The 27,588-nt window shown below is 29.9% G+C and overlaps 8 protein-coding genes across 16 annotated transcripts in view; 6 read left to right on the forward strand and 2 right to left on the reverse strand.

Annotated features, from left to right (window-relative positions):
* Positions 1–939: 939 nt before the first annotated feature.
* LOC111687967 (gonadal protein gdl) lies at positions 940–17,512 on the reverse strand. 2 transcript variants are annotated; one of them, XM_046952611.1, is made up of 3 exons: positions 17,291–17,512; positions 16,784–17,235; positions 940–1,107 (listed from the first exon to the last, which is right to left on the reverse strand). In XM_046952611.1, exons 1-2 carry the CDS (start codon positions 17,419–17,421, stop codon positions 16,797–16,799), a joined length of 570 nt encoding a protein of 189 aa, XP_046808567.1. In that variant the 5' UTR covers positions 17,422–17,512; the 3' UTR covers positions 940–1,107; positions 16,784–16,796. The 2 variants fall into 2 exon arrangements, with proteins under 2 accessions (XP_046808567.1, XP_023306227.2); XM_023450459.2 differs by lacking the exon at positions 940–1,107 and having other exon boundaries at positions 16,774–17,235.
* Positions 1,083–3,687, forward strand: LOC111687966 (protein midgut expression 1). Its single transcript, XM_023450458.2, has 2 exons — positions 1,083–1,391; positions 3,426–3,687. Exons 1-2 carry the CDS (start codon positions 1,339–1,341, stop codon positions 3,628–3,630), a joined length of 258 nt encoding a protein of 85 aa, XP_023306226.1. The 5' UTR covers positions 1,083–1,338; the 3' UTR covers positions 3,631–3,687.
* On the forward strand, positions 5,889–6,931 carry LOC124420294. The gene is made up of 2 exons (XM_046952612.1): positions 5,889–6,131; positions 6,174–6,931. Exons 1-2 carry the CDS (start codon positions 6,017–6,019, stop codon positions 6,539–6,541), a joined length of 483 nt encoding a protein of 160 aa, XP_046808568.1. The 5' UTR covers positions 5,889–6,016; the 3' UTR covers positions 6,542–6,931.
* On the forward strand, positions 11,382–15,731 carry LOC111687958 (peptide methionine sulfoxide reductase). Of its 5 annotated transcripts, none has more exons than XM_023450449.2 (4): positions 11,382–11,596; positions 14,486–14,667; positions 14,889–15,149; positions 15,216–15,731. In XM_023450449.2, the coding sequence occupies exons 1-4, from the start codon at positions 11,540–11,542 to the stop codon at positions 15,448–15,450; spliced, it is 735 nt and encodes a 244-aa protein (XP_023306217.1). In that variant the 5' UTR covers positions 11,382–11,539; the 3' UTR covers positions 15,451–15,731. The 5 variants fall into 5 exon arrangements, with proteins under 5 accessions (XP_023306217.1, XP_023306216.1, XP_023306215.1 ...); XM_023450448.2 differs by having other exon boundaries at positions 11,384–11,596; positions 14,486–14,679; XM_023450447.2 differs by lacking the exon at positions 11,382–11,596 and adding an exon at positions 12,682–13,367 and having other exon boundaries at positions 14,486–14,679.
* Positions 17,513–17,846: 334 nt separating the features above from the next.
* Positions 17,847–19,634, forward strand: LOC111687962 (corepressor interacting with RBPJ 1). The gene is made up of 2 exons (XM_023450453.2): positions 17,847–18,013; positions 18,086–19,634. Exons 1-2 carry the CDS (start codon positions 17,942–17,944, stop codon positions 19,514–19,516), a joined length of 1,503 nt encoding a protein of 500 aa, XP_023306221.2. The 5' UTR covers positions 17,847–17,941; the 3' UTR covers positions 19,517–19,634.
* Positions 19,546–21,887, reverse strand: LOC111687965 (COP9 signalosome complex subunit 1b). Its single transcript, XM_023450457.2, has 4 exons — positions 21,694–21,887; positions 20,850–21,593; positions 20,122–20,793; positions 19,546–20,053 (listed from the first exon to the last, which is right to left on the reverse strand). Exons 1-4 carry the CDS (start codon positions 21,724–21,726, stop codon positions 19,982–19,984), a joined length of 1,521 nt encoding a protein of 506 aa, XP_023306225.1. The 5' UTR covers positions 21,727–21,887; the 3' UTR covers positions 19,546–19,981.
* A 533-nt stretch (positions 21,888–22,420) lies between these two features.
* Positions 22,421–27,588, forward strand: part of LOC111687960 (tRNA (uracil-5-)-methyltransferase homolog A) — a 66,771-nt gene continuing 61,603 nt past the window's right edge. The window contains exons 1-5 of one of the 4 annotated variants that reach the window (XM_046952744.1): positions 22,421–22,723; positions 22,786–22,953; positions 23,013–24,171; positions 25,165–25,584; positions 26,015–26,301. In XM_046952744.1, coding sequence (XP_046808700.1) covers positions 22,511–22,723; positions 22,786–22,953; positions 23,013–24,171; positions 25,165–25,544 — 1,920 coding nt within the window. In that variant the 5' untranslated portion in view covers positions 22,421–22,510 and the 3' untranslated portion in view covers positions 25,545–25,584; positions 26,015–26,301. Of the gene's footprint in view, positions 22,724–22,785; positions 22,954–23,012; positions 24,172–25,164; positions 25,647–26,014; positions 26,302–27,588 lie in introns of those variants that run through there. The other 3 variants (XM_046952743.1, XR_006941119.1, XM_023450452.2) reach the window with 3 other exon arrangements.
* The window catches only part of LOC111687959 (putative glycerophosphocholine phosphodiesterase GPCPD1 homolog 2), a 12,380-nt gene continuing 11,201 nt past the window's right edge, over positions 26,410–27,588 (forward strand). Inside the window, exon 1 of the mRNA XM_046952742.1 lies at positions 26,410–26,823. Within this exon, the coding sequence (XP_046808698.1) occupies positions 26,569–26,823 (255 nt within the window). The 5' untranslated portion in view covers positions 26,410–26,568. The remainder of the gene's footprint in view (positions 26,824–27,588) is intronic.

A 27,588-nucleotide genomic window follows, 5' to 3' on the forward strand; every position in this document is an offset into this window, starting at 1 on the left:
AAATGTTATTTTTTTATTTCTATTAACAAAAGCCTCCTTAATGATAAAAGTCATCAAATTATGATTAGTTTCGTAGAAATTGTCAAAATATTTTGCTTTGATTTTGAAAAGCAAAAAGAAAATATTTTTTTTTGTGTTACAATTTGTTTTGTTTTATCTATTAACTGTTTTGATAAGCACTAAACTGGACAGACGATCTAAAAATTAATAGAAAATAAACAAATTGATAATAGAATAGAAACACCTACAATTACTAGGGTGTTATAATTATTTAAAGCAAACTTTTATAGCATTTATTAAAAGTTTTTAATGTAAAAAAAAAGGAAATGGGAAATTTTGTTGGAGAAATTGCATGCTGGTAAGAATTTGTTGAGTTAAAACTTATACATTCTAATTCTAGTTTTTGTTTTCTCTTAAAGCTGCTGCGCCTGCGCTTTGAGTGTTTTTCTACAAATACTTTCGGGTGTTGTATTTATCATTATAATTGGGGTTATAATCTATTATTTCATTTTTCATCACTATTTTGATGAAGATGCCAATGCCAAAGCTATTATTATTGATTTTACAGAAGAAACTGGATATCTAGTTAAGTTTTTAATTTATTTATACAATTATTGTATTGTATTGACTTAGATTGCTTTTTTAGGATTTTACAACGTCTATAGCTGCAAATCTGTCTGAGAACTAATTGTCTACTTTTTTTTTACAAAATCACTAATTACAACGTAAGGTAAGCTCTTTCCATATTTTATGAAGTTTCTGTTATAAATTTTAAATTTATATTTAAATAATGTAGTTCACCCTTTTAATTTCAAATCTAAGTGTCTAATCTATTTTGTTTTATTTTAGCCTTATTTTTCGTGTTGTAATTATTTTCATTTTAATTAAACTATTAATATTAAAAAAAATTAACAAGAACAACAACTTTATACTACATACCTTTTAGCTTGATTGTGATACGCAGATTTCCAACAATATTTCAAAGTGTCAACAATTTAGATCAATAGCTTTTACTGCGAGCACACTTATCCTCTCGTCGTCTACAACCGGTACTATATTATATAGTATATACTATATCTGATATTCAACTGATAAGCTAAAATAAGACTATAAAAACAATATTATCAGTATATTGGTATATTGAGAATGAAATACAACAAAAATAATTAACAAAGTGGCTAAAACTCCCTAAACAATGAGTGGGTCTCTAGCATAAAGCTTTAGTTATATATTAACGTTTAGCAGTAGAACACATACGCGTAACAACAGTTTTTCCTAAACAATTTAAGGAAATTTGAATTATTTGAAATATTTTTATTTTTTTTTAATTAAAACAAAATGTGTAATTGTTTGTTGGAAGTTCTTAAGTGTCCTGGCAAAGTTGTATGCTGGTAAGAATTAAAAACATGAGTCATCGGGTTTTAAAAAATAAAACGTTTGTAAAGTATGTGTAACCATATTGTGACCTAAATGTGAACAGATATTTAGTGAAACATAAATGCTTAAATATGAACACTAATTTGTAAATGAGATCGCTTTACAATTGTAAAGACCTAACTACACATAAAGTTTATGTTAGTTTCCCGATATCGAAAAGTTCAGATCATATTAAATTTTTGACGAAATTAAACTCAAATTTTATATAAACCCAAAAAACTAATATTTGCTCTATATGTTGCTTTAGCCGACAAACTGTTTAAATATTTCTTTAAATATTATTTGTTTATCTCGAAAAATAAAGTTAATTATACGCTAATTGTCTCAGAAATTTAAAAAAATATTATAATCAATACAATTGTTTGAAAAAGTTTTAATATATTTATTTACTTGGTGACTAACTGAATGTCTATACAAATGACTGATACATTAAAATCGAACAACACGATATATTCGTGTATATTTGAAGGGTATTTACAAAAGATAATTGTTTATGGGTTTTACACAAAGTTTTAAAAGGTAGTGAGACCTTTTAAATGAAAAAATTATAAGCAAAAATGAAAACACTTCTATTTTTTGACTAGACTACAGAGGGGAATTTAATCTGGTCTTTAGATCAGACTATATTCTGGACTATAGAATAGATCTATAAAAGATCAGAGTATAGACAAAGCTGTAGACTGAACTTTAGACAAGACTATATATTGTCTGGATCAGGCGCGGATTTAGAGGGGGGAAATAGGGATCCGTTACTGGTCTGGACTGAAGAGATGATTATTGATGGACTATAGATAAGATTGTACTATGATAAGACTAACGATAGTTAATACTATACAGACAGATAAAATAGATGTTCGACTATAGTCTATGTCTGCACTAAAGACTATACTATAATCTGGAGTAAAGTCTGTTTTCTAGATAGTAAAGCATAGAATATACACAAGACTATAAAACGGTTTATAAACAAGACTATAACGTAGACTACAGACAAGACTATCCTTCAGGCAAGACTATATTCTGGACTTTAGACTAAGTAAAGACTATAGTCTGTGCTACAGAAAAAACTATAGTTTGTACTACACAATAGACTTTAGTCTGTAGTCTAAAGAAAAGACTACAGTCTGACTAGTCTGGACTATAGAAGACTGTAGTCTGCACTAAGAAAATACTATAGTCTGGACTATAGAAAAGACTATATATAGTTTGGACTACAGAAAAGACTATAGTCTGGACTTCAGCAAAGACTATAGTCTCGACTACAGAATATACTATAGTCTGGTGGGAATTTTAATAAAGACTTTTGTTTGGGTTATAAACAGGATTAGAGTCTCGACTATAGAAAAGGCTTTAGTCTGGACTATATACAAGACTATAATCTGGATTATAGAGAAGACAATCGTCTGGACTTTAAACAAAACTATCGTCTGGACTATAAACAAGAATATACTCTAGACTATAGAACAGCATATAGTCTGGTCTACAGAATAGACTTTTGTCTGAACTATAGAAGAGACTATTGTTTTAAACTCTAGATCAGATCAGTAACATGAACTGTACTATAGCCACGAACACAGTCTGGATTACATATAAGACTTTAGTCGGGACTAAATACAAGACTACAATTAAATAATTTTTTAAGATTATTACAAGTTTTATTATTATTATAAAATGTTTCAAAATAAAAGGGTTAATTTCTACATAATATGTTGTGCAGAACAACTTCAAAATTTTTGTTCAAAAATAAAACCTCTACCTTCCTAAATAGCTACCAGTATAATTCCTTAAACAGAAAGTAAAATCCTAAACATTATAGAGAAAAAATGTACTTGAAACTGTTTACACAAGCATTTTTCTTGCCTTTTCATTTGATGTAAAAGATTAAATAAGATTAAAATATCGCACACAGTTATACAAACAAAACTGATCCCTTGTTTACTAAATTTAATATTAAAATTTTGTAATTTTCTTTTATTTTTCCTATTTTACAGTTGCTGCGATTGTGCCTGTAAAATGCTTTGCAGTTTGATTTGTTCCGCTGTTGTTCTATTGGTAATTATCGGTTTAATTGTTTACTTTACGGTCTACTATCACAAGGATAGTGGCAGTTCTGATGAAGTGAAGAAAATGACAGAAAGAGTTATAAGAGAAGCGGCACCACAAAATTTCCGTGATTTCTTTAAGACTATTAATTAATATTTTGTTTTTTAATTTAGTGAAAATATTAATAAAATATATATTTTTTTTTAATTACTTAAGTACCTTTTTTTTAATAAATTTATAGTTTTAAGTAAATTTTCCTTTATAAATTCATAATAAAATTAAACTTCAAAAGATAATCTATCAATTTTAATAAAGTTTTTTTTTTTAACACAAATGAAATTTTATGGCAAATATTAAACATTATGCATATTTGGTATTAATTTTGTGTAATCTTATCTCAAACAAGAGGGGACTTTTTGTTGATGGGTTTCATATATTTGACGCTGTTACCTTATCATTCAACATTTTACTATAAATCAATATTTTTGTTATTTTTTGAGAATTATTGGAAAAATAACTAATAATAGTTGTGATAAGAAAATGGCAAATACTTGCTAACTTATTACAATTTTTGGTTAGCAAGGACCTGTGTGTAAGAAGGGGTCTTAGTTTTCGAGGACAAAGAAAGAAAAGCAGGTAGTCCTTTGTTAGAAACATCCCTTAAGAATGTTTCCAGCTGTTTTTCCTTTTTGAAAATAGGTTCTTGTTGCGTACAAAAGACGTGACTAATTTAGCTCTTAGTCTGAATAAATATTGAAAAACTACGCTTTAACCCTTATTGGTTAAGGGTGACAAATATGGAACTTAAGGTTGTGTTAAATATATTATTGTGTATTGTCTCTGTGTTTTGTTTCTCAATCTATCAATTTGGTATTTATTTGGTCATTATTTATTATTTTGGTTTTTATTCATGAATAAATTAAGTTCTTTAAAATAAATTTTCAAGGATAAATGAAAATTTTTATTGTCTGTTTAATGAATATTTTAAAATATAGTTTAGCCTACAATCCATAGCCCCTATAGTAGTATAGTCCAGACTATAGTTGTCTTATCTATAAAAAGAGACGTTAGTCTTATCTTAGTCTATATTCCAGACTTGTCTTTAGTCCGGACTAAAGTCATATCTATATTGTAGAATACAATATTTTCCAGACTACAATTTTATCTAAAGTCTGGACAAAAGTCTTGACAATAGTCCAGACTAAAGTAATTTCTATAAGTTATAGTCATATCTATAGTCCAGGTTATAGTTTTATCTGTAGTCCAGGTTACAGGTTTATCAATAGACCAGACTATATATCTATCTTTTGTCTATATTTCAGACAAAAGTCTTGTCTTTAGTCCATACTAAAGTCTTATCTATAGTCCAGACTATAGTCTTGTCTATAGTTCAGATTATAGTCCAGACTATAGTCTTGTCTAAAATTCACACTATAGTATTTTTTAAAGCCCAATTTATAGTCTTCTCTATAGTCCCGATTACAGTCTTGTCTATAGTCCCCATTACAATCTTGTCTATAGTCTAGTCTTGTTATTAGTCTTGCCTGTAATCCAAACTATATTCTTGTCTATAGTTCAAATATTAGTCTTCCTTATTATCTAATCTATAGTCCGGACATAGTCCAGATCATAGTCTAGACTAGTGCCCCAGTTTTAAAATTAATATATTCAAATAATAACAACAAAAATTACTATACATATATTCGAAACTACCCTCATTTTCTAAACAAAACATCAAGTTCTTTATAATATAATATTGTTTTTGTAAAAATAAAAGATCATTATAAACTGCAGAGTGATTTTTCTCTATTGATCTTGTCAGCATAAAATTGACATTTTATATTTTCTTTTAACAATAACAAATGCACATACACTTGAGGGTTAAAATATACAACAATTAAAATTCTTTGGTTTAAAAATATTTCCTGAAAAATGATCGTAAAACATCCCTCTCTTGAAAACGTTTCAGAAGTCACATAGAGGCGATATGTAGACATATGTTTTAAATCTGTTTCAATACAATTTGTAGAGAGTTGCTTAAAGTAAAACTAATAATTGGTACTAATTAGAAAGAAAAAAAGTACTTTTTGCAGTAACTGCAAAAATGATTATTCTAGATAAAGATCATTTGTTTGAAAACTAGATTTAAATAGTGCTATAGTTAAAGGTTTAGTCCTCATCGTTAAATAAGGGATATAACTATCAATTCTCTTTAGTTTTTATTTCTTTTTAATCAATTACTCTTTTTAAACACAAAAAGTACTTTCACTCTATTGCCCTTTTTTAAAACTCACCCAACATTATTTAATTTAATGCTGGTTTTCTACCTAACATAAAAATTTACTCTCTTTTTAACTTTTTGCTCTCTGTCCTTCCCAAAAAATGCTCTAACAAAGGAGTGATCGTATTTTAAAATTATTTTATTTCCCAAAGTTGCGCGATTTGGTTGTGTGTTCTTAAGCAGAGAAATTCTCTCCATCAAAAAAAACAAGAAATTAAATAAAAAATATATCAAAACTAAAAAAAAAAGAAAATAAAAATGGCAGTTTGTGAAGCTCAATTGGATACAAGTGGTTTTTATTATACAGCTTTAGATACTTTAATGGATAGTTTGCATATAAGTTCTACACCCAATTTGGAGCCAGCACGTTGTAGTAATAATAGTTTTCGGCGACATTTTTCTACTGTCGATGAAGAAAAATTCTTTTCATTTTGCAGTACCATCAAACAACATCCCAAGAGTGATAATGTGGTAAAGGAAAAACGCTCCAATACAAATAGTAAAGACGATAATAAACAAAATAATGCCACTACTACTCCAACACGAAATGCCCGCGATACACCAAAACGTTCATTGACCACTACCAGAAAACAAAAGCTATTTGCCAACACCGAAACTACAGAAGAATTTAAACCCAAATCGCGTACTTCTCGCAATGATAAAGATCTATCACCACAAACTCTATTGCTCAAGAAGGCGATCACTAGATTTGAATGCCTACAGCGTCGTCAGGAGAGAATAGCTTTGAGTAAGAAACCTATACGTACCTCATTGCGTGTTTGATTAAATTAAGGGTAGAATTTTCTGTTTTTAAAAAATATTTTTTAGTTTAAAATATTTCTCGTATATCATTCTCATTTTGTATTATTTTGTAGTGTGTGCAATTTTAAAAGTATTTATTCGCCTTATTATTGTCGATTTTCTTAATTCTTTTTTTATAATAAGGCGAGTATTTAATTGTGTCATTTAGTAAATTTTCACTCAATTCAGTGTTTCCATTGCTTTATTATTTAATTAAGATGAATCATCTTAATTATTAAACGATTCTTTTCGAAATTGTGCTTTATTAGTATTTAAGAATTTTTTATTAGTGTTATAGTGATAAAGTATGAATATGTACTTAAGTTTAAGTAAACAATAATTGTGTTCCAATAAAATTTTTTTAAGAATTTTTTTTTAAATTTTATCAGAAAATGTATTTTTATTTTGGTTTATGAATATGTAAAGATTAATAAAAATAAATTGTGATTTTTAATTTAGTAAGTCCCACTGTTTAATGGTAAAAAAGCTTTACTAATAAGCTTTTTATTGGTTGTTGTCTTTACTACACAAAAGTATGTTTTCTTTATGGTACTTTTTCATAAACAAAAGTACTTTTAAGTTTTGTATTCAAAATCTTTGATGTCGTTATAAAAATTGATTAAAATAAACTTTTTGTCTTGACTATAGGCAATGTATAGTGTGGAATATATATGGCAGTTATAGGATAGGCTAAACTATAGTCTGGACTACAGATAAGTCCATTGTCTGGACTATAAAAATGACTGAAGTCTGGACTATAAGCAAGCCTTTAGTCCGGACTGTATAGACAACATTGTAGTGTGAACTATAGATAGCAAGACTAGCGCAGACTTTAGTCGGGACTATAAACAATACAGAAAAGACAAGACCATAGTCTGGACTATAGACAAGGCTATGGTCTGGACTATAGACAAGGCTATAGACTGAACTCAGACAAGGCTATAGTCTGGACAATAGACAAGGCTTTAGTGTGGACAATAGACAAGCCTATAGTCTGGACTATATACAAGCTATAGTCTGGACTATAGACAAGGCTATAATATGGACTATAGACAAGGCTATAATCTGGACTATAGGCAAGGCTATAGTTTGGACTATAGACAAGGCTATAGTCTGTACTATAGACAAGGCTATAGTCTGGACTATAGACAAGGCTATAGTCTGGACTATAGACAAGGCTATAGTCTGGAGTATAGACAAGGCTATAGTCTGGACTATAGACAAGGCTATAGTCTGGACTATAGACAAGGCTATAGTCTGGACTATAGACAAGGCTATAGTCTGGACTATAGACAAGGCTATAGTCTGGACTATAGACAAGGCTATAGTCTAGCAAGACTAGCGCAGACTTTAGTCGGGACTATAAACAATACAGAAAAGACAAGACCATAGTCTGGACTATAGACAAGGCTATGGTCTGGACAATAGACAAGGCTATAGTCTGGACTATAGACAAGGCTATAGTCTTGACAATAGACAGGGCTATAGTCTGGACTATAGACAAGTCTATAGTCTGGACTACAGGCTATACTGTAGTCTGGAGTATAGACAAGATTATACTAAAGACTCGACAATAGTCTGGACTATAGTAAAGACTACATACAGTCTTGTCTATAGTCTGTAGACAAGACTATATACATGACTATAGACAAGAACTATAGATTATAGCAATACTAAATAGTGGATAAGACTATAGTCTGGACTATAGACAAGATTATAGTCTGGACTATACACAAGACTGCAGTTTGGACTATAGACAAGACTGCAGTCTGGACTAAAGACAAGGCTATAGTCTGGACTATAGACAAGGCTATAGTCTGGACTATAAACAAAACTATAGTCAGGAGTGTAAAAACTACTACGGACTAGACTAAAGCCTAAACTATTGCCTGAATTATATAAAAAAGTCTATAGTTTGGACATGTCTAGACATTAGATAGTTATACTTGGAGTATATAATTTTTGAAATAAAAAAAATATTTAGTGTAAAATTTCAAAGTTTTACAATTGCAAAAATATAATGAAGTGAATACTTTTTTTAATGAATACTTTGCCCTGATGGTCATTGATATTGAATCATATGTAAGTATGTTTATTGCAGCACGATTTTTTTTGGTTGTTTCCAAAAATAAACAAAAAAAATATTAAGAACAACATGTGAAGAGATAATTTTAGGCACGGAACAGAATTTTAATATAATTTAAGAAAATGTTTGTTAAAATACATAACACTTTTTGCTACGTTTTCTACTAACTTAACAAAAAAAAACTTTAGTAAATTTGTATCAATCTATAAGCTAAATTGATAACATAAAGAAACTATTTGCGAGTCTATAATATCAAGGATCTTTTTTTAAATAATGCGCAAAAAATTTAACACAAAAGATTTGCAAACGCATTGAGAAAATATTGGCAAATTGAAAAAAATCCCGAGTCTTTTTATTAAAAATAATAAAGCAATATTTAGCTAAAAAAACTAATAAAACAAGTGCATAACAAAAAGATTAAAGTGATAAAATAGAATGTTTTTCTTATAAATTTAAATTACTTTTAAGAAAAGCATACATAAATTTTAATTAGCAATAAAAAAATGAAATTTATATTAAATAATTAAAGTATACAATAACAATAATAAAGAAAGAACTAAATAAATTTATAGAAATTTTGCAAATTTAGTAAGTTCACGTGATAACGCTTTAGCTAATGGCAAACAACAACAACAATAAGACAAATTTCTAATCTTTTAAAGCTAAAACGCCATACTATTGTATTTTAATAAAACTATAGAGATATGTTTTAATAAAAAACTATAATCAAATTTAAGAAAAATACCCAAATAATAAACAAATAAGCGAGCACACCAAAACAAACCCACTCCCCTCCTTCCCCTCTTTACAGATCTTCTTTTAGCAGCCAGCAAAGTGTGAGTATGATAAGTGTGCCAAAACAGTTTTGCTGTCACAACAGCTGATTGTATATACAACCTCCTCTCTAATGCTTTACTCAAAACAAAACATCTTTCACTCACATGCTATATAACAAAATTTTTTCCAAAAATTCTAGCATCAAAACTAATCATCAGAATTTTTTCAAATTTGACTCTATGAAAGTAGAGTACAAAAACTATGTACTAAAGAAATTTCATTAAATTTGCTAAAGTCCTTTAGCTGTAAAAGCCAATTTTCTGTGGTTCCCTTATACTTTTACCGATTTTTGTAATTCAAACGAAATCTGATTCTGTCGAAAGAGCTGATTCCAGTGATATATATATCGTTTAAAAATAAAGTTATTTTCATATAGAAAATAATTTTTTAAAAATCTTTTAAATATGCATTTTTTAGTAAACAATTTTTGAAATCATGAATTGCGAGTTTGTTTTTTTTTTAATTCATTGTTTATATATTTTAATCAATTTGTGTGCGTGTGTGTGTGTGTGTGTGTTTTTTTTTCGTACACAAAACCAGCACATGCTAGTCTCTAACAACAATTTTTCTCTGTCTTGTGGAATCTTGCTTTCTCACTCTCTTTTTTTAGAGACCACATTTGTATAACATATAGTAGAGACGTAATAGTAGTCGTTGGCGAGTTTGTTTTTGTTGTAAAATCAGATAATTTGTACGTGAGGCCAAAGCCGGTTCATATGAAAAAAAGTCGTTGTCACTGTCAACTAAATGATTTGGAGAGTTTACTTGTTACATTTACTTACATAGAACTTTTTTTGTTTGGGGGAGAGGAAATAGGAAAGTAGGAAAAGCTTTAATTTCCTCTGGACTATAGGCGAGACTATAGTCTGGAATATAGACAAGACTATAGTCTGGACTATAGACAATACTAAAGTTTGGATTATAGACAAAATTACAGGCAAGTTTATAGCCAATACCAAAGACTGGACTAAGCTGAACTATAGACAAGACTATATATAGTCTGCACTACAGACCAGATTATAGGCAATACTAAAGACTGGACTAAGATGTACTGTAGACAAGCCTAAAGTCTATAATATAAACAGTCTCTAGACTGGACTATATCCAAGGCTATAGTCTGAAATATACATAAGACTATAAACTGAACTGTATACAAGGCTATAGACTAAATATAAACATGTCAATAGTCTGGACAAGAGTGTAGACCATTAAATTGTGTATATTCCAAGATATATATTCCAGACTATTGACTTATTCAGGCTATTGACTTGTCTATAGTAAAAAAAACTGACTTGTCCATAATCAAGTCTACTGACATATCCATAATTCAGACTATTGACTTGTACATAGTCCAGACTATTGACTAGTCTATAGCCCAGACTATAGACTTATTTGTAGTCCAGGCTTTTGAGTAGTCTATAGCATTGTTCATAGTCCAGTCTATAGCCTTGTCTACAGTTCAGTCTATCGTCTCGTTTATAGTCCAGTCTAGAGATTTGTTTATTGTCCAGTCTAGTGATTTGTCTATTGTCCAGTCTAAAGACTTGTCTATAGTTTAGACTATATTCTTGCTTTAGTTTAGATTGTAGAATATCGTCTATTACTTAACGATTTCAATATAATTAGGGATTTATAATTTTAAAAAAACAACTTAAAGTTGAGCGATTACATTTAGCTTATTTATTCACATTATTCCGACACAATTTCTCCTTAAATTCTTAATCTCATTCTTCATTGACTATTACTATATCACTGTCTAGCTCTCTCCCTTTTTACTTAACTTACTATCAATTGATTAAAACGAAAGAGTACTTATTTTTTATATATAAAAATATATAAAGAGCTTTAAAGCAACGTAGATCAGCTAGCGTGTTGGGGGTATAAAAAGACGCAGCATAAGTATTAAACTTAACAGTTGATTGACAAAACAGCTAGCTACAGCTACTAGTAATTATTAAACTGGTAGTTAAAAAAAACATATTAAGTAAAGTTTAAATTAAAAAAAAAAAGTTTTCTTTTTTAAGTGTTTTAAAAAATTATAAAAAAAATTAAACAAAATGACTTCTATTGCTATTAATCCTGAAGATATTAATGCACCACAAATCAAGGATTTGGTAAGTTGAACAGGTTTATAAAATTTGTATAAAAATTTATTATATTTGTTTTAAATTTTAAAAAAAAATTTATTATCTTGTTGTAAATTTTTTATTATTTTATTTGTTTATAATTTGTCTTTGTATTGTTTTTAAATCATTATAAAATAATTATTAAATAATAACAATTTGTTTATGAGTGTTCTTATCATAAATTTTGTTAAAAAAATTCTATTGTCATTTTTTTAAGAAAAAAAGAACCTGTTTGAGTTTCTTTGTTTTGATTTTGGATTTGTTTAAAAATAAAAAACTTAACGTCATTATACGATCTTTTAATCTTAATGAGAAAGTATTTTGGTTTATAATACTGTAAAAGTTTATTTCAATATGGAGAGGTCTAATTTGTTTATTAAATAATATAATAAAAAAGGTTAATAAATTTATAAAAATTTTGTTGCTTTGAGATTAATTTTAATCATAAATTTAAACAAAATTTTTATTGGTTTTAAATCAAGTTTTTTAGAATTGTAATCGTTTTTTTAGATATTTTCAGATGAATTTAAACAAATTAAAATATTTTAAAAAATTTAAAAAAAAAATTAATTTATTTTCAAAAAGTTTAAAAATTTTAAATTTTTTCAAAGAATTTTAAAATTTTTTTAAAGAAAATTCAATTCTTTTAAATTTTAAAATATCAAAAATATTATTTTATCTAAAAAAAACTATTATAGACTTCTCTACAGTCCAGACTATAGTCTTGTCTATAGTTTAGACTATAGTCATGTCTATAGTCCAGACTATAGTCTTGTCTATAGTCCAGACTATAGTCTTGTCTATAGTCCAGACTATAGTCTTGTATATAGTCCAGACGATAGTCTTGTCCTTAGTCCAGACTATAGTCTTGTCTATAGTCTAGACTATAGTCTTATCTATAGTCCAGACTATAGTTCTGTCTATAGTCCAGACTATAGAGCTGTCTAAAGTCCTGACTATAGTCCTGTCCATAGTCCAGACTACAGTCTTGTTTATAGTCCAGACTATAGTCTTGTCTATAGTCCAGACTATAGTCCTGTCTAAAGTCCAGACGTTAGTCTTGTCTATAGTCCAGACTATAGTCTTGTCTATAGTCCAGACTATAGTTTTGTCTATAATCTACTAAGCAAGTAACCCATCACTCTGCCCTTTTAAAAAAACAAACGATTTCTTTGTCAACTTTTAAAATTTAACTCAAACTCATAAACCCAAAGTTTTTAGTTAATAAATGCCATAATAATTTCCTAGAAACCACACAAAAACAAACCAAAACAAACTAGAATTTAAACCAAACAAAAATAGTTTTTAAAACCCCCTTTTTCCACCAACTTAAACACGATATTTGCCTAATTAAATTTTACCTTCAATAAGTTTATTAAACTCAACTACTTTTAAAAAGAATAAAAATAAAAAAAAAACAATATTCAAGAGCAGTAAACATTGCCTAGAGAAAAAAAGAAAGACGTCAAATTGTCTGACAATTAAAATAAAAACAAAAAAAAAGCTTTTTCTACTCTTAATGGGAATAAAACAAATTTAGAAAATTTATGCAAACATCTTACGGCACCAAATTTTTGTTCAACAGACTCGTGTTGCTTTTTAAAGAATTTACAAGTGTTCAGTGCCTAGTGACCAACAAAAATATAAACAATTTTTTTATAAGCAGTTGTTAAAAATTAAAACAAAAATAATGTTTAAACGTGTAATGGGTGTTATTGTACAAACTAGGGGTTTTCTAACCGACCTGGAAGGCTTAAAGGTTTGAAAAAATAAAAGCTTGTTAACTAAAGCAACTATTTTAGTTTTCATTATATTTAAATGGAATAGTTGTGCCTTAATAGTTGTAGTTAAAGGTTTTCTTTGTTATTTCTAAGTGTTTTTTTTTTTAAGAAAATTTATTTTAAATAATATAATGCCAAAACATTTATCCAAAAAAATGTTAAAGAAAGCAAGTATTTTTATTAAATTTTTGAATAGTTTGTTGAATTTTTTAAAGTAAATAATTTTTCTTAATTTTCTACATAATATATTGAAAAAATATTAAATAATTTCTCTTTCAACGACCTTGGCCTTTACAGCAAATGTTTAAGAGTATTTTTTTTAATTTCCATTCTCTTTACTCTTAAATTTTATGTAAAATCTTATGCTCTTATAAAAATAACACATTTGTTTTATTATTTGCTCAGGCCGTTCACGTTTTGTTTCAGAATAACGAGAACAACTAAAAAATTGAACAGAAATCTATAAAATTACAGGATATTTTTGAAAAAATCCTAGGAATTAACTAAACAAACGGTTGAATTCTTTAAAATATAAACTGAAACACTAAACATAGTTAAACTAGTTTGAAAAAAATAAAGTTTATATGTAACAAAAACCAAAAAATTCTTCCTTTTTAAAAAAACCTTACAATCTCTTTAAATTCCCTTTATTAGTTGGTCTCATTAAGTTCTCTACTAAATATTCCCAAGAAATTTTTGTATTGATTGTGCATACGTGCATTGAACCTGGTTGTTAAATCTTGTCAAAAAAACACACAAATCACCAAAAAATGTTAACATATCCATAAACTTCCCACAAATTGTTTAGTTCTTTAGAAACTATTGACGAGTTCGTAACTCTCTAACTCTATCAACCAAAAAAAAAAAAAAAAGAGAAGAAAAGTGTTCAAAAAAAAATGAATCTAAAATACTTGTTGCTTTTATCAGTTATTTTACTGTATTTAGCGATTGATTGTGTGGCAATATTTTTCAATGAATGGAAGGATTGCAATGGCTCTTCATTAAATAAATATTTTAAATTTTATGTAAATTCCATTAAAAACTTTTACAAAATTGCTTATTTATTGAAAATTCTTGTTTTTTCCCCCTTTTTTAGAGTATTGTGCGTAATGAACAAAAAGAATTGAACATTACACCGGTTCATAAACTAGATCGCCCCTTTAAAACTGCCACCTTTGGCATGGGCTGTTTCTGGGGTGCTGAGTCTTTGTATGGCGGCACTTGGGGCATATTGCGCACCACTGTGGGTTATGCTGGCGGCTCTAAGGATCAACCAACGTACCGTAATATGTAAGTTTATGCCACGGAACAAATTTTAACTAATCTTTTCTTCTATTTCTATCTATTTTTTGTTATTATCAATACTTGTGCACCTATATTTGTTGTTATTAATAACTTTTCTATTGCTTATCTAACATTGCTCTCTTTACTATCACGCTTACTAACTTTCTTTATAATTTTTATCATTTAACAAAAAAAATCAAATCACAATACTATAGGGGTGACCACACAGAAGTTTTAGAAATTGATTATGATCCTGAAATCATAAGCTATAAACAATTATTGGATTTATTCTGGAATAATCATGAATACGGTTTGTGTACTGTCATCAAAAGGCAATATATGTCTTTGATTTTATATCATGATGAAGAACAAAAGCAAATAGCTGAACAATCTCGGGCAGAAGAACAAATTAAAAGAGCTCCTGAAGTTATAAGAACTGAAATATCACCCAAAACTAATTTCTATCCAGCAGAAGAGTAAGTTGTCTACTACCACCTACTACTCCTAAACAACATAACTAATTAAATTATCTTTTTTAACAGTTACCATCAAAAATATCGTTTACAAGGACATCGCGACTTGTGTGAGACCTTTAATTTAAATTCCTCTTTATTGCAAAGCTCTTATGTAGCCACTAAACTCAATGGCTATTTGGCTGGTGTAGGTGGTTTGGAGCAATTTAAACGTGAGGTAGAACAAATGGGTTTAACACCCACCCAAAGAGAATATTGCAACTATTATATAGAAAAGAATGAGGGCCAAGGTCTCTACTGCTGACGCTGTCAACTGTTGATAGATGTTAAACGTAAAAAATATTGCAATTCCTAATATGAATTGCGAATGGTATTACTTTATTCTTTTTCCTTGTTGCACCTTTTTTTCTTTAAATTTCTTTTTAGTTTTATAAGTATTAGTTTTATGTTAGTATTTAATCTATAACTATAAACACTATTAATAACTAAAATTAATAGTTATAACAATGTGATGTATGTATTATTAAATTATACAGGCTTTAAATAAAAATAAAAATAGTATATGTACTATATTTATCTAGAAAACCCTATAGTTGTTTATGAATTTTATGATAAATTGGGAACACATGTCAATTATTTCTTTACGATATTTGCTTACATTTGTTAATTACAACTTATTGTCTTTTGTTGTGATTTTGAAGTTTTGTTTTAACAAATGTTAATTAACTTGATAAACATCATGATTGTTAGAAACAAAAAGTTGTAATAAATATTTTAGTTATGGTGGCGATAAGTTAAATTTCGTTTATTGTGACAATATCCAAACAAAGAAAAAATGTTAAAACCATTAATAAAAATGTGAACTAATAAACTGTGTTGTAAAACAACTGGTTTAATTTAGTACTAATTAGTTTGAACAAGTTAAGTCTAGTTGAGTTCTCTGTCAGTTCTAGTTTAATTATAGTTCAGTTCTTGTTTACTTCCATTTCGTTTCTATTTTAATTCTAGTAGTATTTCAGTTCTAGTTCAGTACTAGTTCAGCTCTAGTTCAGTTCTGGTTCAGTTCTAGTTTAGTTCTAGTTCAGTTCTAGTTCATTTGTAGTTTAGTTCTAGTTCAGTTCTAATTCAGTTCTAGTTCAGTTCTAGTTCAGTTCTAGTTCAGTTCTAGTTCAGTTCTAGTTCAGTCCTCGTTCAGTCCTCGTTCAGTTCTAGTTCAGTTCTAGTTCAGTTCTAGTTCAGTTCTAGTTCAGTTCTAGTTCAGTTCTAGTTCAGTTCTAGTTCAGTTCTAGTTCAGTTCTAGTTCAGTTCTAGTTCAGTTCTAGTTCAGTTCTAGTTCAGTTCTAGTTCATTTCTAGTTAAGTTATAGTTCAGTTCTAGTTTAGTTCTAGTTCTTCCTTCTATTTCTACCTCTCATCCTTCTATTTATACCTCTCATTTAAATTCTGTTTTGACTCGAATTCAACTCTTAAAATTTTGTTCGACAGGCTGCAAAACTTATACTATATCTAGGGATCCCTTTCCCATTTACGATTTTGCTTTAATACCTTCATTTCAATCTTCATTTAAAAAAGAAATCAAATTTCTACCATGCAACTAAAATTTCAAACAAAACTACAATACGAAATCATTCCATTTACCTTTATCCTTTTATTACTTATTCGGCTCAAATTTAATCCTCGATAAACGCAAAATAAAATCTAGCAAAAACATTTGTATTTTAATCTCCTTAGGATTGTCCGTAACGTAAAAACCCGCCACACCCGCCTTATGTAAAGTCGATTGCTGATCGCGTACTTTTTGATCCAGCAAAGCAATCAATTTCATATCAGTCTCTTTTAATTTACGATTATGTTTGATTTTCATCAATTCCAAAATGTGTTGTAATTCTTCTTGGTCATTGATTTTGGAAATCCATTCTTGAACCTCAATTTCATATTCATTCTCCACCTGTTCGCGTAATTGATGCAAATGTTTTTCGGTAACATGCTGGATTTCCATTAAACCTTTGACTATTTCGAAAATGGTGTCATTTAGCAGAGAATTGGCCAATTCGGTTAGTAATTCATAAGAAATACGTGATTGATAGATCCTGGTTAAAATGCAAAAAAGTTAAAGTTTGATTCACAAAATGGCGAAAAACTTACTCTGGTAAATTGGCATGCATGGACTTGAGTTGATCTACCAGGAAATATAATTTTCTTTGTAAAAACTCCGGTGATAGTTGGGTATTATCTTCTTGGCTTAAATCTCCAGGGGAGTAAGTAGGTTCTTCCATTTTTTTCACATAAAAACTATTTTTTTGTACTATTGAAAAACACAGTTATTTTTTGCGGTAAACATGTCCGAGCAAAACAAAATAAACTAAACAAATGATAAAAAGAGTTGCCATATCTTCAAATATTATGAAACATATAAGCGTTTTTCTAATTGTACTCTTTTAATAGAATATATTTTTGTTAAAGTTAACAATGCACACCTTTTCCATATAAAAACAGGTTTAAACAACCATTGTTAACTTAATAATCGTTTTTGCATAAGGCGGTAAGTAAATATTTAATAATAATTTTCTTTATTTAAGTATTATAAATATATAAATAATATTGTACTTTATTATAAACAGTTTTTGTACAAAATAAAAAACGTTAAAAAATGTGGCTACTCTTTATTAAAAGATATAATCGCATTGCCAACTGTTTTGTCAATTGACAGCCATTGTTTTTATATTTTTTTCTACACAAACGTTTGTGAAAAATTTCAGAAAATTTTGTTTTTTCACAAGAAAATACTTTTACAAAATGGGTAAAGGTTTTAACAATTACATGTGTAAGAAATTCTTCCATCCAGCCTCCAGGGACAATCTAAAACGAGTAAGTGTTCTCTCGACCAAAATTTTAAACAATTTCTAACTTCTTGCATTTTTATGCATCCAACATATGTAGGTATGGATGGCTGAACAGCAGGCAGAGGCCTATAAAAAGAAACAGGAGGAACTGCGCAATCAGTATGAAAAGGAACAGAATTTGCATGAAAACAAAGCCATGCTTAGTAAGAAGAGCAAGGACAAGTTGAGTGTTAATTTTATGTACGAACCGCCACCGGGAGTGAGAAAAGATCGTGAAAAAGATGACAATGAACCGGAGTATAAATTCGAATGGCAGCGCAAATACAATGCTCCGCGTGAATCGTATTGTAAAGGTGATACCGAAATTAGAGATCAACCTTTTGGTATACAAGTGCGTAATGTGCGCTGTATAAAGTGTCACAAATGGGGCCATATTAACACAGACAAGGAATGTTCCATGTACAGTATATCCATGAGTGAGGCACGTAAATTGCACTCCGAGGCAGAGGCTTCTGATATAATGGCTAAAAATGTTTTAGAAGAACAAATGAAGGGTGATGGTCTAATGATGAAACGTTCGGCCATGGAATTACAAAATAGTACTAATCAGCAGCATGCCTTAGTGCCCAGTGATCCCGAAGATGAAGATGATGAGAAAATGGCTAAAGAGGGCAATCCGGAAAAAGCATTTTTAAAATCCCTTAGCAAGGAACAGAAATTGAAGCTGTTGAAGAAACTAGAAAAGATAGAAAAACTTAAGAAAAGTAAAGATGGCAAAATTAAAAAACATAAGAAGTCCAAGAAAAAATCAAAAAAACGGGACGATAACAGTGATTCAGATGAGGATAAACGTAAGAAACGCAAAAAGAAAGACAAAAAACATAAAAAGTCAAGCAATAAATCAGAATCCTCTTCGGATGAATCTTCATCATCGTCAGATGAGAAATGCAATAAGAAAGACAAAAAACATAAAAAGTCAAGCAGCAAATCTGAATCCTCTTCATCTTCGGATGATTCTTCATCATCGTCAGATGAGTCAACGTGCACAGAAAGTAAAAATAAACACAAAAAAGTCAAAGGGTCCAATGATAAGAAGTCATCTGAAACAGAGAGACATAATAGATCACGTACTAGGTCAAGAGAACGCGTAGTAAGAAGGCGATCTCATTCTCGGGAGAGGCAACATTCCAGATCACCACCAAGAAATGGCCATACAAAGGAGGAAAAACGTGAAAGAAGACGTAGCCGAACACCACGTAATCGGGATCGTTCACATTCATCAGACGAGTCAGCAAACTTAAAATGTGGTAAACGCAAGACACATAAAAATTGTTATGATAAGAAATCATATGAATCACAGAGACGAGATAGATCACGTTCAAAATCTAGAGATCGCACAGAAAGGCGTCATTCAAGGGAAAGACAACGTTCGCGATCCTTGGAAAGAAATGGTTATAAAAAAGAGGAAAGACGTGACAAACGTAGCCGATCGCCACGATATAGGGACCATTATAATAGCAGACGTTAAGCTTTGGATTACAATACCAACATTACAAAAATGTTTACAGTGTTTTTTATTAAGATTTTCGTTAAGAAATATATCAGTTTAAAAATGTGAAAAAAATAAACGGTACTCTATACTTTTACTAGTGGAATTCTACAGGAAATGAACAAAAATCGTAAGTATATTAAAGAACAAGAAATCTTATAAAACTATTTTCCTCAAAAATGCAAGCTGTTTTTGTTGTCAATAAAAAAATGTTATTTTATAAAGTAATTCTACTTACCGGTATAACAATTCATGTTTATCCTAATAATGATTTAAGTATTTTAGTTTTTTTATGGAGGAAATTTTTTAAATCGCAAAAGAATTAGAATTCACAATAGAAATAAAAACATGTTATTCAAATATGTAGAATGAAATTTTTCTTCAAACAATATCCTCAGGATCATGTGAGTAGGAGCGAACGACAACATATGTATATAATTAACTTTAAATTCTAGCAGTTGTAGGAGTAGTTGAACCAGCAGCAACACACAAATCCGTATGTTCACGTGGGATGCTCTGCAAGGTAAGAATTTAATTTATCTTTAACAGATAATTATATAAATATTTTACAAAGATTTTCTTACTTTTACATGGATATTACTCTTGAGTATGGCTGCTCTTAAAACCAACATGCGAGAACGTCTTTGATATTTCTTGCCCATCGAAATAGCCCGTTCAAAAGTACTACTGCGTTGATCAGTCTCCTTGGCGTACAATATCTTATTGTGCGAGTCAATGCGAGCTTGAATTTGTCCCTCTAAAATCAATTGCATCACCTCGTTCTCCAAAGCCTCGACAGTGCGGTTAAAGGCTGTTGCCATTTTACGCATATCGGCCGATAGATAAGGACTAAAATATTGTATCAAAGCACGATTCCGAATCTTTGTATACAATGTATTGACATGCGGTGCTATGTACATGTCCAACAGCAAGTTATCACGTATTTCATCGAGCAACTTAAGGCATGAAGCATATTTGGACTCGTAAAATTTGAAAACTATATCTCTAAGCTGAGGCTCTAGTTCGAGGAAGAGCTTAAATGAGCTAGAAGAGATAACATTCTTTTGTAGTTCCTGGCGATCAAAGGTCGCCAAAGCGCAGAGTCCGCCATACATGGCAACATTGTTGGGAGAAATCATTTCGGGAAAATCACAATGATCAAAGTTGGCCAACAAAAAATGTTTTGCCGCTGATTTATATTTTTTGGTTTGCAATTCGGCCAAGCCAGCCGCACATTTTAGACGTGTTAGAACAGCCTGCAAAAAATAAATTATCCAATAATACTTTTCTTTCTATTAAAAAGTGCACCCACCTGATTTGCATCCTTAGAGCATTCATTAAAGTCCGGTGTACTTTCTGCCTTGGAGACATAGCTCAGTACATGCGACCAATTTTGCAAATACAAAGATACCTTAATGACATTCAAACACATGTTGACCACATCCTTGCCACTGGTACAATAATCTCTAGCACGGGAATAACATTTAAGGGCATTGGATAAATCACCACAACTAAGATAATGATCACCCAAATCATCATGACCACGGCGTATGCTCTCTTTAATAGAACTTGATTTAAAGTTCTTGAGGTCCGAGTCTAGTTTTTCTAGTTTAAGAGCAGCTTTTTTGCTTTTACTTTCCACCCAATTCTGATCGAATACCGGCAAGTCTTGAGCCTGACCAGCTAAGACCGGTTGAGCAGCTATATCAGGTAAACCGCCGGCAGCACCTCCACCAGCTGCGCCATTGCCACCACCACCAGCTACTGCACCGCCAGTACTGCTGACATACACATCATTCAGTTTTTTATGCAACACCTGATACATGGTTACATTGTAGGTGGTCATGACATAATTAATGGCCATTTTTAGGGCTTCCAAACGCAATGAGGGACACACATCAGCCACAAATATCAGCCGGTACAAACGGGCCAAGCCCACATATGAATTGGCATAGACCTCCAAATCTAAAGTGGGATTCTCCACCACCAATTGATGTTCCTCGTTGTTGTCGTTATCCTCCATGGGTGCATCAACCTGCATCGGTTCGATAACATTCTAAGAATGTGGGGAATGCACCGTAAACAAATTGTTTGGTGAAGAGACAACAAAGAAATTTTTTTGTATATTCTTGACGAGAAAATTTGATGGGACTTACCTGAGCCAAAGGAGGTAATGGCATTTGAGGCATGTCGTTTGTTAGAAATATTTATAGGCTTTCGAGTAAACGATCCTTAGCGTGTGTTAAAGATAAATTAATTTATTATTTTTTCGCAAATCAGCGTTAAATTTTTTTGCACAAAAAAAATTCTGCACAACACTCAGCCGGTTTTGACAATTCTGTGACTGTGTGTTGCCAGATTGAGCATGTGTGTTGTTATTGTAAATTGGTGGGACTTTATGAAATACGTTGCCAACTAGGTCGTTGTTAGAAAGGTGGGTATTGTTAGTAGTAAAACCGTTATTATATTGAATAATGTTACTAGAATATCAGCTCTATTCAGGCCCTTCTCCTTTTTTGCTTGCTTTTGTTTTAATATTGACGATTTATAGAAAACTATCTCGTCTTGTCCCATTGTTTCAAAAAAATTCTGAAGATCCCGAATACATCTCAACTTAACCAATTCGAATTGTTTATTTAACATCAGTATAATTTGTTCTTTAAATATTAATTGGTATGATGTATATTTTGTAAAAACCTATATTGTTCCGATCTTTTTTAATATTTTCTTTTAATATATATATACCTCTCTTTAATCACTCTAATTCAGTTTGTATTCAATATTTTTAATTTAAAACAAAATATGAAAACATAGCCAGCCGGCTTGTAGGTGTTATTAAGACGCCGTAGAAGTTTTTAGTGACAGCAACCAAACGCCGTTAGTTTCTGTCGGCGCAGATCACACGTGTTGCGCCTTTTAAAATAAATAATTTTCGGTTTGTGCATTTTATAAATTTAACTTTTTTAAATAAAAATGGACGTAGAAACACAAGAAGTGCAAAAAGTTGATGAAAAGACAACAGAAATTGCTGCAACTGAAGAAAAAGCTAAAGAAACTAAGGAGGAAACAAAAGATAGCGTGGAGGATGGAGGCAATGACAAGGAATTTGGCTACTTGCAGCGCAATGAGTTTACCTCAGAAATTTACAAAATTGAAGTGCGAAATATGGGTTACTTTGGCATGGGGGTAAGTTTTCTCCATTTTATGAAAAAAAAAACAATCGATTTTACGTAGCAAAATCTCTCAAGGAATTTAAAAAATTGATAAAAAACAAACTCAAATTGGACATGGCCAAAGTTAAATCTCCCTTGCGCAAAGAATTTGCTTTTGTATGTTTCCGTAGCCAGGAGGATCAGGAAAAGGCTATACAGCTTTTAAATGGTTACAAGTGGAAGGGTAAGGTGTTGCAAGCCACGGTGAGTTATTAATATTAGATAAATATTCAGCGAAAGACTAATTTATTTTTTAATTCCAGGTGGCTAAAGCTTCGGCAGATCCCTTGCAAAGGAAACGCAAAGAAGATGGTCAATCGGAAGAAAAACATGGCAGTGACAATAAAAAACAACGCACCTCAGCCGATGCCACCTGTCCTTTGGCCCATTTAAGTTATGAGGAGCAATTAAAAAAGAAATACTATGAAATGGAGGAGCTAATCAAAAAATTTACCCATGATTTGAAAAAAATTAATCGGGATGCCAAACCTCATTTAGAAAATTTCAAATATGAAGGTGCCTTAGCCTCTCCCCAGATAAATGGTTATCGCAATAAGAATGAATTCACGGTGGGTAAAAATAGTAATGGTGAAATTGTGGTGGGTTTTCGTTTAGGCAGTTATGCTGATGGTTCAGTAGAAGTAGCAGAGGTAGAATCATTACCTCATATTCCTAAAGCAGCCAAATGGGCTGCGAAAACTTTCCAAGATTTTGTTAAACAATCAAAATTCCAACCTTTTAATCCAGAGGGAAACACTGGGCACTTTCGTCAAATAATGGTGCGCACTTCCAAGCTCACCAATGAACTTATGCTGGTGCCCGGCATCTATACTTCTAATTTAACTGAAGATGAACTAAAACAAGTAAAAGAGGAATTAATAGCTTACTATGAAAACTTATCCTTTAAGGATGAGGAGGAGGGCGTGGAAAAAGAGTACAAATGCACTTCTTTGTATTATCAAGATGTTAAACATCGTGAGGTGGGTCAAATGGTTTCACCTGTCGTACATTTATCGGGCACTACCCACATAAGAGATTCCATACAAGATTTAGAATTTAGAATAAGTCCCTTGGCTTTCTTTCAAATAAATACCGCGAGTGCTAATGTTTTATATCAAAATGCTATAGATTTAGCGGCTCCGAAAGCTCACTCGACAGTTTTGGATATTTGCTGTGGTACGGGCACTATAGCTTTAGCTTTTGCCAAACACTGTAAACAGGTGTTGGGAGTGGAAATCATACCCGATGCCATTAAGGATGCTGAGTATAATGCGGAGAAGAATGGTATAACAAATTGTAAATTTTATGCAGGAAATGCTGATGATTATATACAATCGATGGTTAGGGAGGTGGTGTATGGTACAGCGCCGGGTGAACCCTTGGATTTGGTAGCTGTTGTTGATCCTCCTAGGGCAGGATTGCGTAAGTACTTTTTTAATTCAATAATTTTATTTTCAATTTAAAATTATTAAAGAAAATTGAAAATTTCTTTTGAAATTTAAAAATCGAAGTTTTTATTCGAAAATTTTCGTCAGAAATTGATTATTTTTTAAATTGAAAATTTCTATTTAAAATTTTAGTTTTCTATTCAAAATTGTTTACTTTTTTTAATCCAGATTTTTTATTTTGAAAATTATTAATCAAAATTGAAAATTATTAAACGAAATTGAAAATTTCTTTTGAACTTGAAAAATCGAAATTTTCTATTCGATGTTGAACATTTTAATTCATAATTAAAAATTTTAATTTGAAATTGAAACTCTTTTTACGATATTCAAAATTTTTATTCGAATTTCAAAATTTCTTTTCGATATTCAAAATTTCTATTCGAAAATTAAAATTTTAATAAAAAATTCTGTTGTAATTTCTTTTTGAAAGTTAAATTTTTATTCGAAATTGAAAATTTATATTCGACTGAAAATTTCAAATTTCAAAAATTTAAAATCAAAATTTTATATTTTGAAAAATTAAAATTTTTTATTTTTTCATGTTTTCCAGTTCAACATTTTTTATTTTGAAAATTTTCAATTTCCATTAAAAAATCAAAATTTTGAAAAAATTTTAAAAATTAAAATTTTTTATAAAAAAAAAATAAAAAATTTTTACTTAAATTTTTATAAAAAAAAATATTTTAGTTTTAAAAATTCAAAATTTTTATTTTCAAAAACTTTTTTAAAATTTTGAAATTTAAAATTAAGACTTTTAATCTAAATATTTGAAAATCGAAAATTTCGAAATTAAAATTTTTATATTAAAAATTTTCTATTTAAAAATTTATTCTTCGAAAGTTTTAAATTATTAAAATTCTAAAATTTTAATATTTGAATTAAAAATTTTGATAAAACAAATATTGTAAATATTTGAAAATCTAAAATTTCTAATTTTAAAACTGTTTCTCTATTCTATTTATTACAGACCAACGTTCCATACTTGCCATACGTGCCGCCTCGGCCATTAAACGTTTAGTCTACATTTCCTGTAATCCCCACAGAGCTCAACGCAACTGGATTGAATTGGGCCGACCAGAATCAAAACAATATAAAGGAGAACCTTTTTATCCTGTCACAGCGGTGGCAGTTGATATGTTTCCTCACACCACACACACCGAAATGATTGTACTTTTTGAGAGAAAAAGTACCGAAGAAAAGGAAAAGCAAAAAGAAAATGAAACTAAAGCTGAGGGGGATGAGGTGGTAAAACAAGAGCAACCAACAGAAGAGACTATGGATGAGCAGCAAAAGGAATCTTGTGAAAAACCTGTTGCAGAGGATAAAGAGGCAGAAATTGTCAACTGATTATATATAACAAATTATTAACACAAACAACCATGTTATTGTAAGTTTAATATACAATTTTTTTTATTAATTCAAAGAATTAAAGCAAAAAAAAAAACTTTAGACTTCAGCAGAACGTAGTTTTAACTGCAAAAGAGGCTAAGAAGAATTAAAGAAAAAAAAGTACATATTTAAAAATAAAAATATTAAACAAAATTTTAACAAATTCTAGTTCTACAACATAGAGAAGCAAACAAGCTTTTCAGTTTTTTAATCAGTCAAAAAACTTAGTTCCTTTTGCAGTTAAGCTAACGATATGTTGACTATTTTGTTATTCCTATTGTAGCGCGTGTTATTTAAACTTTTAAATAACATCCCTTTTTGCAACATTCTCTGTTTATACTTTCCACAACTATGTTTTCTTCTTTTTCTGTTCTCTATTAAAGTAGTTAGTAATTTTTCTTCTTTTTTTTGCCGCTATAACATGATAGTGTATCATATTATTTAATTTAAATCAATTTACTTAAATTGATTTAGTGTACAAAATGTTGAAATGTAATTTTAAAGTTGACAAGCAACAGCAAATATAAATAAGAAGCTGTCATTTGATTTAGTGTTATTTTGGCTTGCACAACACTTAAAAAAGGAAACAAAGTATAAAGTAAAAGCAGTTAAATATTCAATCTTTAAAAAAACTTAGAAATTTTAGTTAAAAGAAAAATACAAATTTTAACATATTTGGCTGATGTCATAAAACGTAGAGTAAATATCACGTGTTAAGTTGTTGTTATTTTTTTCCAAAACGTGATTATTTAAATATTTATTAAAACTATTCAAAAATTAAAGTGTTAAACTTGTTTAAGTGGAAAAAATCGAATGTAAACAAAGTTATAAAAAAAAGATTAAATTTAAACAAAAAGCTAAACAATACCAAAAAAAAAAATAATAACAAAACCACGACACTGAAAAAAAGCTTTTTAAATACATAAAGTGTGTGAGTGTATATGTCAAAAGTTGACTAGCACGTGCATACATTATATAGTCAATGATATCTAGACAATATTGTGTCACAACAACAACAGCAACAACAACAAAAATCATGACAACATTAACTACAAATGCTGCTACTACTTCCAAAGCAACAGCTGCATCAACACCACTAAATTCCCACGACAAATGCTTCTCTACACCTCAACAAACTGATTCCAAATCGTCCCAATACTATCAACTTAACAACATCTGTATCAACCGGAAAGTAAATGAAGCTTCCAATAACAATGAAACTGTTACACCAACCACAGTGAGTATACTTAATAAATAATTAAAAAATTATCTATATATATAAATAATTGCCACACATTTACTCGTCATTATTTAATCTTCTCTACCCACCGATTATTATCTCTTCTAAATTAGCATTAAGTTTAAAAATAAACAAACTCATATTATTTTCTTTTTTAATTTAAAATATAATAAATTGGACTTTGTATCGTTTGGTTTTTGTGCACACCTTTAAAAAATGGTGCAAGTTATATTGATTTGGTCATTCCATGTGTTACAACGCGGAAATATTGGTCGTAAGTTTTCAAAAGTCCGTCCATCTTTCTGATTTTACCATTTCGTTTCTTCCATACCGACTTAGACCCATAAAAGTGTATAATTTTAGGTCATTACAAGAATAGAAACTAGACTATAAATACGCTAGACTAGACTATAGACTAGACTATAGACACTAGACTATAGATTATAGACTAGACTATAGACCACACTATAGAGTACACTAAAGACTAGACTATAGACTAGACTATAGACTAGACTATAGACTAGACTATAGACTAGCCTATAGACTTGACTATAGACTACACTATAGACTACACTATAGACTAGACTATAGACAAGACTATAGACTATACTGTAAACTATACTTTAGACTACACTATAGATTACACTATAGACAAGACTATAGATTAGACTATAGACTATACTGTAGACTACACTATAGATTACACTATAGACAAGACTATAGACAAGACTTATAGACTATAGACTAAACTATAGACTAGAC

Source organism: Lucilia cuprina, chromosome 5, assembly GCF_022045245.1.
Source record: "Lucilia cuprina isolate Lc7/37 chromosome 5, ASM2204524v1, whole genome shotgun sequence".
NCBI classification, from domain to species: Eukaryota; Metazoa; Arthropoda; class Insecta; order Diptera; family Calliphoridae; genus Lucilia; species Lucilia cuprina.